Below are 11,248 nucleotides of genomic sequence, written 5' to 3'. Positions count from 1 at the left end.
TCCCCCAAAGGCCACAGGCCCACAGACTCCAACCGCAGTTACCAGGGCCAAGCCATAAGGCAGGGGCAGGTCCCAGGTTGAGGACCTGAAGCCTCCTTCACCTTGCCCTCTCCCCTGCCCTGGGCCAGGTGTGGTTCTGAGCCATGGGCAGAGCTGAGCCCATAACGGGTTGCTGAGTGCCTTCACTGGGGAAGGGCACAAGCTCTAGCCGCCCACTCTCAGGTAGAAGGAGGTAACAGGGACACGCCAATGGAATCTGGGGAGCCCATCAAGTAGGGGTCTTAAGAATGACCAGCCTGAAAGAAAGGACAAAAAGTAGCTCGAGTCCCCCCTGGGGTCACCGATGCCTCTCCCCCTTGTCTTTGGGAACTGAACCAAGGAGGCAGGCGTAGGCCACGGAGAAAGTGGCTCTTTACCCACAGGTGGGTCCTGCAATGGACAGAGACCAGCATTATGATGTCACGGACCTGTGGCCATGGCTTTGAGCTCCTGGAGCCTTGAGGGAGTCAGCTGGGCCCCCTCTTCCTTCCACACGCTGCTTGTATCCCAGAGTCATGCTCAGGGCTGGAAAGGCCCACCACGAAGCCTTGCCCCTTCTCTCCCTGCTCCGACCCCTGTGCTGCGGCTGGTCCAGCAGATAGCCAATGAATGTCAGGCTTAGGGAGATGTTCTTCTCCTTTGGGCCATAACTGGGAACAAGACTTGGGCAGATGGTCCAGGAGCTATTCACAAGGCCTCATGGAAACTACCTGTTACCTAGGCCGCCTTCCCTGCCTGACCATGAGCTCATTCAAAGTGTCTGTCTCAGCCTCCACTCCCCTTTGATGAACTCTCCACACGCTTAGAATATGTGATGTCACTGAAGGCATAAATGGGTGAGGGCGGGTGGATAGGAGAGGCCACCAAGGTGTCCCCGCCCTGTGCACACTGTCTTCTGAGTCAGACCCAGCCCTGACCCTGGGACTCTCTCCGGCACCTGTTGGAAGACCCCCGACGTCGGGTTCAACAAGCCTCAAGTTCAGATCCAGCCCCGCTGTGTGTCCCTGAGCTGGTCACAGACCCCTTCTGAGCCTCTGTTTCCTTTTCCACGAACTGGGAATGTGACTGCCTTCTGGGGGGCCATTGGGAAGGCTGGGAGAGAGAGTGCTGACCAGTCTTCCCACCTAGCCCACGTGACCCTCATCCTCCTGTGCAGCCAGAGTGGTGAGGGGCGATGCTGGTGGCCGTGGACACCAGCCAGGGGGCTGGCCCGAGCGTTGCCAGTGACAAGGATGGGGACCTGCAGGGGCTGCTGCAGGAACTCGGCCAGCTCCAGGCGAAGTACGAGAGGTCTCAGGCCCCACTGGGCCCCGGCCCCATGCACAGCAGCGCCGACACTGGGCTAGGTGGCTGGGGCTGGGCAAACAGCAGGGCCAGGCAGGGAAGGGACAAGGTGGGGAGCAATCCCTGGAAACAGGAGGGGCATCAGTAGGGAGGGGGTGGGGGCTTGGCTGGTCCTTCGAGCTCAGATCTTGGGCCCTCCCAGGCTCACTCTGGGCTTAGTCTCCCATCCCGGGAGCAGGGCTGTGGGGAGTCATCCCCTACACCTGTCAGTTCATCCCTCTCAAGTCAACCAATGAAGCTGTCAGCTCCCCCCGCACCCCCGCCTCATGGGGAGACCCTGGTCCTCACCCCCGGGGCTTTTATGGGGCAGCCCATCAGTTTCGGGCTGCCCCATGAAAGCCTGAATCAGATGCAAAGGATGTGGCCGTGAGCGAGTTTGTGGAGCAAAGTTCCAAGCCTCCCATCAGATCCTGTCAGGGCTTCCCGACCCCACTAAGGTTTAGCCCCACGGTGTGCAGGGTCCACACGGTATGTGTAGGGAAAGATGGCTTTTCCCTGCCTTTTCCGGGACCGTATGGATGAGAAAGTGAGGCCGGAGAGGCGGAGAGGCCTGCCCTGGGTCCCCGAGCAGTCATTCAGAGAGGCCACCGCAGTCCCTGGAAGAGCTGCCTCTGACTGGGGCAGGTCCCACTCTGCCTCTGCCCTTGACCACTGACCTCGACTGGGCAAAGAGCAGGCGACAGACTGGAGACTCAGCTTGCTCAGGGGCTCGCCTGAGTCAAGCATGGCTGGGCGGTGGCACATGGTTGTCTCCCCTCTGGGGGTGCTGGGGTCCCCAGTCTCTCCTTGCTATGTGCTGGGGGCCCCACACATGGTCCCAGCCAGCCTGGGCAGGGGGCAGGGAGGGCTGACGTTACTGTAGCTACAGATGGGCTAGCGAAGCACAGAGCAGAAGCTCCTGGCTAGGTCACCAGCTGGTGGCTGTGGGGAGAGGGGGACTCAGACCAGCCTCTAAGGGAGGATCCGTAGGAACCCATCCCACACCAGAAAGACTGGACTCCCCTCTCCCTGGTACTCCTTCCTCACGCGCTATCATGGCAGTTCTTTGAACTGCCTGTGGCTCAGTTTCTCATCAGGACATGGGGTGGGGAGGCTTAAGTCAGCGGCCCACTGATGGGGGTGGGGGTGGCGGGCCCGTCCAGTGCAGGTCTGAGCCAGAGATCCACGCAGAATGGCCTTGCAGGAGGTCATGACCTCGGGGACTCTAAACCATGTCTTGCTGCCCCTGAAATGTCTCTGCAGGCAGAGGAAGCTGAAGAGAGAGGTCGAGAAACACAAGCTTTTTGAAGACTATCTGATTAAGGTCCTTGAGATAATCCCTAAGGGTATGTATGCCGGTTCGGTTCGTCTCGGCTGCCACCTCCCAGCCTTGGGACTAGGGCGCGTTGTGAGACTTGACCTCATCTGCAGAAGGAGGACCCACAAAAGCCAATGCCACAGGGGTCCGAAAGGGGACAGGTGCCGAGCAAGCCTGCCTGTGAACCCTGGTGCCACCAGAGCCACTGGTGTGGCCCGCGGAAGTTCTCGGAGGTCCTTGTCTTTTCTTTCCTTCCTCCCTTCCTCCTTACCTACCTACCTTCCTTCCTTCCTTCCTTCCTTTTTAAATATTTTATATATTTGATAGAGAAGGAGAGAGCACAAGCAGGGGGAGAAGCAGGAGAGGGAGAAGCAGGCTCTTCGCAGAGCAGGGCTCGATCCCAGGACCTTGGCATCATGATCTGAGCAGAAGGCAGTCGCTTAACTGACTGAGCCCCCCAGGTGGTCCCCAAGCTCCTGGTTTCTTGATCTGTACAAGGGGAACAGCACCCATTATGCAGATTGGATGAACTCATCCTTCATGAGCCTGTAGCCCAGTGCCCGAATTCAGCTAACACCCAGTCCATGTTAGCTAGGATTGCTATTATTTTGTGTGCCTTTGGTTTTGTGTTTTTGTTTGTTTGTTTGTTTTGCTATTATCAGCTAAAATTACACAGACACCAGAAATGGCCTTTGTGTTTTGTTTTATCGCAATTAGTACCAGAGCCTGTTGTTGTCAGTGCCAGAAGCTTGTTAGGAAAGGGAAGGCAATCAAACGTGTATTTTTATCATCATTATCTCAACATCATCAATAATAAGAATAATTCTTACCATTTATTAACTATCACCATTTACTAATGACTATTAGCTAACTTTGTGCTCACCTCTTTGGAAAACTTTTTTACCCCTCTGTGTGAGCTTCTGAGAATTGTGTTACCTAGGCTCAGAGAGGTTAAGGAACGTGCCCAAAATGCCCAGCCAGGAAGTGGTGGGGCTGGGTCTCAGACTCTGGTCTGACTTCAGGGCCGCTGCACTGAATGCTGTGGAGCGACAAGAGGCCCCCCGCAAACTGTTCTGGATATCAGGGAAGGCTTCAAGGAAGAGGTGGCCTCTCATGGGGCTCCTGTGAGTTCAGCAACGGGGAACAGCATTGCAGGCAGAGGGAACAGCTTGAACGTAGGCTGGAGCCACAGCCCTGCAGGGTAAACTTGGGCGTGGTGCGTTCCAGTGTGTTGCAGCACCAGAACTTGGCAGGGGCTGCTGGGAGATGTGACTGGAAGGTTGAGTAGCACCAAAAAGTTTTGAGCACCAAGCCAAGGAGGGGTGAAGCCTCCAGGTCCTTGGAGACCATCTCCTGTCTCACTGGGGCTCCTGGCTCCAGAATCTGGGTTCTTGGTTGGTAGGGCACCTTTCAAATGTTAATGCATCTCTTGAACAGGCAGGCGGTGGGTGAGGGAGCTGGCCAGTTGCTGGACCCGTCCTGCTGTCCTGGGCTAAGACCCGCATGGGCTCTTCTGGCGCCTCTCATCTGTGGGTCTGCCACTGGAATTGCAGGGCCTCGGCAGAAGTCCCCCCTCCGACACATTGGTGGCATCGCCCCGGCAGGGGACAGGTGAGGGCTGGGCTCTCTGCACCTGCTCATCCCACCACTGCATTGTCTCCCTAGGCCACAATGAAGGGGAGGAGCGAGAGGGGACTGATGCGGCCCTGGTGGGGGCCATGGTGGAGCACTATGGGCAGCTCTTCACAATCAGCCAGGACATCCAGAAGCATCTGGAAGCCTTCTCCAAGATGAGCCAGGTCTTCCACCAGAGGCTGGAGTCTCTAGAGGAGAGCCACAGGGCTCTTATCCCGGTAACAGCTATCTGCAGCCTGGTCTGTTGCCCTTAGCCCATAGGACTGGGGGTAGAGGAGTCCCCCTTCCCTCTGCACCTCTGGGGGAAGGCTCGGAGCAGCGGTGGGCTGTTGGGAGGGTCTGGGTGGCACTGTCCCTCCAGAGCCTTGTTCTGGATCCCTTTCTCTCCCCTTCTGCTGGCTGACTCGGGGTCTTTCCTGAAGCTTGGCTTATGTTCAAAAGGTGTTCTTGGTGGGAGAAAAGACACAAATTCTAGACTCAAACAGACTGGGTTCCAATTACACGTCAGTCTCTGACTAGCTGCATGACCCTGGGCAAGGGTGGCCCCTCTCTGAGCTTCAGCTTCTCTATCTGTCAAATGGCGATGCGGTGCCCCAAGAAGTCACCTCTCTTTCCTTTTTGGTTAATCTTATAATAAACAGAACTTCAGCCAGGAGGTCCGGGCACTGCAGCCAGGAGAAAGTGCCCAGGCAAAGGCCTGGCTGGATGAATTTGCATCCTGGGGCCCGGGGGCTGGGAGGGGAAGGGGACCTGGATAGGAAGGCTGAAGGTGGGTTGATTCTTGCAAAGGACCATTGTGTGATGTTTGCAGAGAGTCTCTGCCCCCTAGTGGCCGCACTGAAAACCTACACCACCTTGCACCTTTTTACCCTCTGGAGAGCCAGACCCTTTAGGATTGGGCAGGACGGGGCTAGCCTCAGTTTACCTGCTTTATCTCATTTAAATCTCACGCCAGCACCTAGAGCTAAGTGCTTTAATTCCTAGGGCTGAGACAAGGGGAGATGAGTTAGGTGAGCATTCAGGTGCTGATTGGAGCCCATCTTTATGTAAAATTTTAGTATTTTGTCCATCGTGGATACTTTCTATGAACTTTGATTTTCTAAAAACATTGGATTAAGATATTATTTATCTTAATTTGTCTTCATTTTAAGCATACACTGAGTGTTCCTACACCACCTTAAATTTCGCATCTTAGACCCAGTTGCACTCTTGTGCTCACTTTCCATGGGAGGAAATTAAGATGCGGAGAAGCGAGGACACCTGCATATGTCCCGTGCCGAACTGAAGCCCCACGGGGCCTCGTCAGGGTGCAGCCAACACAGCAGGAGCAGGCTGGGCCACAGGAGGCCGTCCATGGCCTTGCTCCGCATGCCCTCCCAGCAGCCCCTGGGGCCGCAAGGACACAGACTCTTGGCTCTGGTTACTGGAGGAAAAGGGGCTCTGGGGGCCATGAGTCAACATTCAAACCTCAGTCAGCCTGGACAGGCCTTTTCGGGCCTTTCCTGGTACCTTGAACAGCTGGGAGGCCCAGAGCTTTCCCCTCCACCCGCCCCCATCCCGGCTCAGCACCCCCCTCCCCCACACCCCTTCCCCCCTGCCGGGGCTGTGAGCACCTCTGGACCAGTCCCAGGGCAGACACCCCAGCAGAGTTTGCTGCACCGGGTGACACGCCTCTCCCATCACAGAGCCTCAAGATTCGGCTGTGTCAGCTGCAGAAGCGGTGTCATCATGAGTGGAAGTTGTGGGGGTTGGGACACCGTGTTGCCTCCCAGAAGGACATGGACAGCTATAATGTGAGTCTGATCTGCGGGATGGGGGTGAGGGCAGGGCTGGGGGCTGCTGTCTCCTCAGTAAGCATCACCCCCCACAAACTCACACCCCCCACCCTCACTCTCCCCCCGCCCACACACCCTCACACCCCTGACAAGAACCAGAACTGGGATCCCCAGCCCAGTTCCAGGGCTTGGCATAAGCTGGGTGCTTGCCCAGTCCTTCTGTAATGCCTGTGGTTAATAACAGAACAGTGGCATTTAAGTGAGTGGTTACTAGGCACTATCTTCAGTAATTCCTATGTCTCCATGGTTGTTCCAGGCAGTGCTTAGCCCCCTAACCCAGGACAGACCTCATCCGGGACAGGCACTCCTAAATGTTGGCGGATTCTTACCTGTGTCTATTTCACAGATAAGAAAAAGTAATGTTTAGAAAGAGTAAGTCATGGCCACGACATGTCCACGACCAGGGGCCAGGATTTCTGGGCTTAAGCCTTTGAGCTATTCCTTCCTGGCCTTTGGAATGGGGACTGGTTAACCTCTGGCCCCTGGTCCTCACTAAAACCAGAGCCTCTGACCTCTCAGCCGCAGGGGCTGCTGGGAAGACACCAGGACCAAGGCCTGCAGCACGCTCCACCCAGACACAGTGTGGCCAGCAAATGCAGGGCCTTCTCAGGCCCAAGGGGATCCTAATTTGGAAGACATGAGGGTTGGGATCTACACGTTGCTGACCTTCAGCCGAGGGGATTAGCGAGGGAGTAGATTGGCTACTGTTTATCGAGCCCTTTCTGGATCTTTCTCTTTAAGATGGAAAGCAAGGCCACCACGGCTGGCCACAGCCCTAAAGACCTTAAGTCTAGGATTCCGGGGCTGCCCAGAGTAAGGGGCTCCAGGTTCCCTCATGACCCTTCCCAGGCCCTGCCTCTGGTGTGGCCCGCAGGGGTCTCTAGCCAGGAGGACCCTCTGGGAAGTTGGTTCAATGTCCCTCATGGCAGGGGAGGATGCTCTGGCCCTGGAGTTGGGGGATGCAAGCAAGGCCCTCTGGGAGTGGGGCACAGAGCAGGCTGAGAAGGTGGCTTTTCCGCCTGAGTGAGTTGGGCATCGGGGGGCGGGGGGTGCTGGGAGAGGACCAGAACTTTGTCCTCCTCCACCTTCTCCTCCTGCAGAACCAGCTGCTCAACGACCTGCAAAGGATCATCAACAACATGGTCCGACAGTGCTCCTCCTCCGCCCACCGCTCCGCCTCCGCCCACCGCGCACCGGAGAGCATGGGCCTCTTCTCGAAGCTCGACCTGATTCAGGTGAGACCTCCCTGCTGCCCCAGGCTGGTGTCCAACCTCAGCCCCTCCTGAGCCACAGCTCATGGTGCATTCACGTTTAGCCCCCGTGAGCCCGTCCGTCTGTGGCTATGCAGGCTCCTGGGGCAGTGGGTCTTGGGGTGTCTGTTAGTCACTCAACAAACTTGGAATGAGCTCCCATTTGATGCAGGATTGGAGGCAGCTGTAACGGAACTCCTAGCTCTGCCTGGTCTTTCTTTGTGGCCCCACCCTGGCACGTGTCACACACACACACACACACACAGTCACACGGACGTTCATGTGCTCTCTACATGCCTAACGTTACACATGACACACCCGCAGACACAGAGATGCCCATGGGTGTGGTCACACATTCACACTCACATGCACTCTGGGAGGACACATTTCAATGACCAAGGGAGCCTCTTCTGTGGAAACCTCAGACTCTGGGTCAAGTCCCCAGAGCTTCCCCTTTATACTGACCCCCCCTCCCCGGGACCAGCCCCCCGCCCGCCAGATGCCGATGCTGCAGTACAGAGAGTGTGTCGGCAGACTGGCTTCTACTGACCACAGAGCACGTCTTCATTCTTTTCTTTTCTTTTCTTTTCTTTTCTTTTCTTAAAACTTTATTTATTTATTTGACAGACAGAGATCACAAGTAGGCAGAGAGGCAGGCAGAGGGTGGGGGGGGGGGAAGCAGGCTCCCCTCTGAGCAGAGAGCCCGATGTGGGGCTCCATCCCAGGACCCTGGGATCATGACCTGAGCCAAAGGCAGAGGCTTTAACCCACTGAGCCACCCAGGTGCCCCCTTTCTTTTCAATAATACCTTTACTGGGACACAATTCCCGTCATAACATCTTCCCTCTTAAAGCATACACTTTCAGGTTTTCAGTTCAGTCAGACCCTGGCAACCGTCACTGCTGTCCAGAAGAGTTCTTCACCCCAAAAAGATACATTCTGCATCTGGTTTCTTTCCCTTAGCATAATGATTTCAAGGTCGATCCCCATCATAGAACGAATCCATACTTCATTCCTTTATAGGGCTAGATAATACGCTGCTGTGTGGACCAGTGGATCCACTGATGGGCCTTTGGGTTGTTTCCGGGTTTTTCAGCTGTTGTTAATAACGCCGCTGTGAACATTCACATATGGGTTTTAGCATGGACATGTATGTTCCGTTATCTTGGCTAGATACCTCGGAGTGGAATTGCTGAGTCGTATGGTAACTGGATATTTAACATTTTGGGAAACTGCCAAACTGTTTTCCAGAGTGGCTGCGAGATCCCACGATCCCACGATCGGCGTGCGGGGGTTCCACTTCCTCCACATCCTGTCCACAGCCGGTGTGGTCTGTCTTTCGTAACTCAGCCATCCCACGGGGTGTGAAGTCGTATCTCACTGGGGTTTCGCTTCGCGAGCCACTGGCGACTGATGACGCTGAGTGTCTTACACGTGCTTATTGGCTGTTTAAATTCTTCTTTGAAGAATCATCCACTCAGATCCGTTGCCTATATGTAAATCGGATTCATTTGGGTTTTTTTAAATTGTTGCGTTCTAAGATATATTCTAGGTAGAAGTCCCTTATCAGATATATGTGTTTGCAAATATTTTCTCCCCTTCTGTGGGTTGTCTTTTCATTTGATAGTGTTCTTTGAAGAACAAGAGCTTTTAATTTGGATGAAATCCAGCTGAGCTATTTTCTTCCCTTGGGCTACTTGTCCTTACCACAGCACATCACATTGCAAAAACTATTATCCCAAGTCACGAAGATTTACACCTAAGCTTTCTAATAAGAAATGTATAGTTTTTGCTCTAACATTTAGGTTTATGATCCATTTTTAGTTAACTTGTGTATACGGTATGGGATATAGGGTCCGATTTCATTCTTTTGCATAAAGATGTTCCGTAGTCCCCATACCATCTATTGGGAAAAAAAATGCTATCTTTTCCCCTTGAACTGTCTCCTCTCCCTTGTCACAAATCAATTGCCTACAAACGTGAAGGTAAATTTCTGGACCCTCAATTCTATTGCATTGGTCTGGATGTCTATCCTATGCCAATATCACAGTGTCTCGATTACTGGAGCTTTGTAATGATTTGTAATTTTGAAATGAGGAGATGGGAATCCTCCAACTTTGCTCCTTTTTTGAGGTGGTTTGACTCTTCTAATGGGCATGTTTGGATCATGCGAAGCATCACCACGAAGCTCCGTGGCCGGGTGGGCTTCAGGCATGGTGTGACCCGAGGCTCCCTGGATCAGCCAGGACTCACCCTTTCCACGCTCTGCTGTGGGCCATCCTCAATACTGGCCTCATTCTAGGTCACAGCTAGATCTCCTTACTTGAGGCAGGCTCAGGGGGGACGTCCAAACACAAGATGCTCCTTTCCTCTGGAACGCCAAAGGGGCGAGTCCCTGCCCCGGGGTTGCCGTGGCAACAGCCCACAGTCGGAAAGCCTGCCTCTCTGTTGGAGGACTTCTCAGGAGCTCTCAGACAGCATCAGGGCTGCTCCGCGGCACGGCTCCAGGGACACCATTCACGTTGTTGGCATCCCCTGGGGCACAACTCATGTTATTCATATTCATGTTGTGATATGGTTTCGTTTTCAATAAGGGCACATTTGTCTAAATAGTCACACCGCGTTAATTTCATCTTCCTCCCGAGAAAAAGGAAGAAATTACACGGTGATGTCAGGGGGTGCCGGGGGTCTCCTGCAACAATCACTCAACCAAGACTTACTGAGTCGCCCACATGTGCTCAGCATTGTGCTAAGTAAAGAGCTGGAGGTGGAAGATCTTTAAGAAATGAATGCCTCTCAGAGAGGGAGCCTGGGGGCAGACAGGGTGGGCTTCCCGGAGGAAGCAGTGGAAAAGAGGCTAGCAACTGCAATCAGGAAGCCACAGCAGGACTTGGACTTTGCCAGCTTTGCCAGCCCTGGGCTGTGCAGCTCCAGGCAAGTCACTTAACCTCTCTGAGCCTCAGTTTGCACAGTGGCCAAGAGTCACTGATACCACCTCCTTTGCAGGGCACTTTGAGAGTTAATGGAAGTGTAGGTAGCCTCCGAGGGTGCTTTGGTCCTTGGGAAGGGGGTGCCAAAGCACTGGAAAGTGAGAGAAATTTCTTTTTCCTCCCAGGAATTCATGTTGGACAAAATGGAGACAGTGAAATTTATCTCACTGCTCATGGAACCCAGAGTATGCTGGTCAGGGGACCGTCTCAAGAACCCCAGAAGATACCGCAGCTCCTTCAGGAAATGCCCAAGGGATCAAGATTCGGTCCCCAGAACTCCCCTTCCAGGCACCCAGACTTCGGAGTGCTCCAGCTCGAGCTGAGCCAGCCAGAGGCCACACACGCCCCACCAGCATCAAGACCATCTTCCTTCCTGTCCAGCCTCTTTTTCTTACCACAGTGCCCCCGCCAATGGGGTGGGAGGGAGTCTGGGGGTGGGGGCACTGATCCCAGTCCTGGGGGATTAGCAGGCGTGGAGGCTGGGACTGGGGAAAAGAGAAGCGGGTTCCTGGGTTGGAAGCGGCAGTCAGGTGGGAGGTCCCGGGTTGGAGGCCACATGCTCACAGCCAGCAGCGGGTTTGTCTGAGAAGAACTTGGGATAGATGTCTAGCTTTTAGGAATATCCAAATCTCAGGAACTCTCCTACAGAGCCACCCAGGGCTGTAGGAGGCATGGGAGTTCGCCTCTTCCACAGCTGATTGGGGAGCATGGCAGACTGGGGAGCACAGCAGACTGGGGCTACTGGGTTTGTCTCTTGGGGGCATCTCATCACTGGTTCTCAGAAGCTGGATACCAAGTCAGACCTCCCGCCTTCCCGAGGGTCCCAGAGCTGCCTGGAACGAATGCTGCTCCCAGAGA

General features: G+C 54.6%; 1 protein-coding gene across 1 annotated transcript; it reads left to right on the top strand.

Moving 5' to 3' along the window:
- The first annotated feature begins 745 nt into the window (after positions 1–745).
- On the top strand, positions 746–10,716 carry CCDC197 (coiled-coil domain containing 197). The gene is made up of 7 exons (XM_032837383.1): positions 746–1,093; positions 1,172–1,320; positions 2,626–2,708; positions 4,346–4,533; positions 6,001–6,108; positions 7,251–7,385; positions 10,516–10,716. The coding sequence occupies exons 2-7, from the start codon at positions 1,214–1,216 to the stop codon at positions 10,711–10,713; spliced, it is 819 nt and encodes a 272-aa protein (XP_032693274.1). The 5' UTR covers positions 746–1,093; positions 1,172–1,213; the 3' UTR covers positions 10,714–10,716.
- The last annotated feature ends 532 nt before the right edge of the window (positions 10,717–11,248 follow it).

The sequence above is a fragment of the Lontra canadensis genome, unplaced genomic scaffold, assembly GCF_010015895.1.
Source record: "Lontra canadensis isolate GAN:19392208 unplaced genomic scaffold, GSC_riverotter_1.0 scaffold98, whole genome shotgun sequence".
Lineage (NCBI taxonomy): Eukaryota > Metazoa > Chordata > Mammalia > Carnivora > Mustelidae > Lontra > Lontra canadensis.
The sequence above is the reverse complement of the archived record's forward strand: the minus strand, read 5'-3'. Positions and strand labels throughout refer to the sequence as shown.

Coding starts and splice junctions, on each gene's coding strand:
- CCDC197 (XM_032837383.1), top strand. CDS start 1,214: ATGCTGGTGGCCGTGGACACCAGCCAGGGGGCTGGCCCGAGCGTTGCC. Junction 6,109..7,250: donor AGGACATGGACAGCTATAAT/GTGAGTCTGATC, acceptor CTCCTCCTGCAG/AACCAGCTGCTCAACGACCT. Junction 7,386..10,515: donor CGAAGCTCGACCTGATTCAG/GTGAGACCTCCC, acceptor TTTTCCTCCCAG/GAATTCATGTTGGACAAAAT.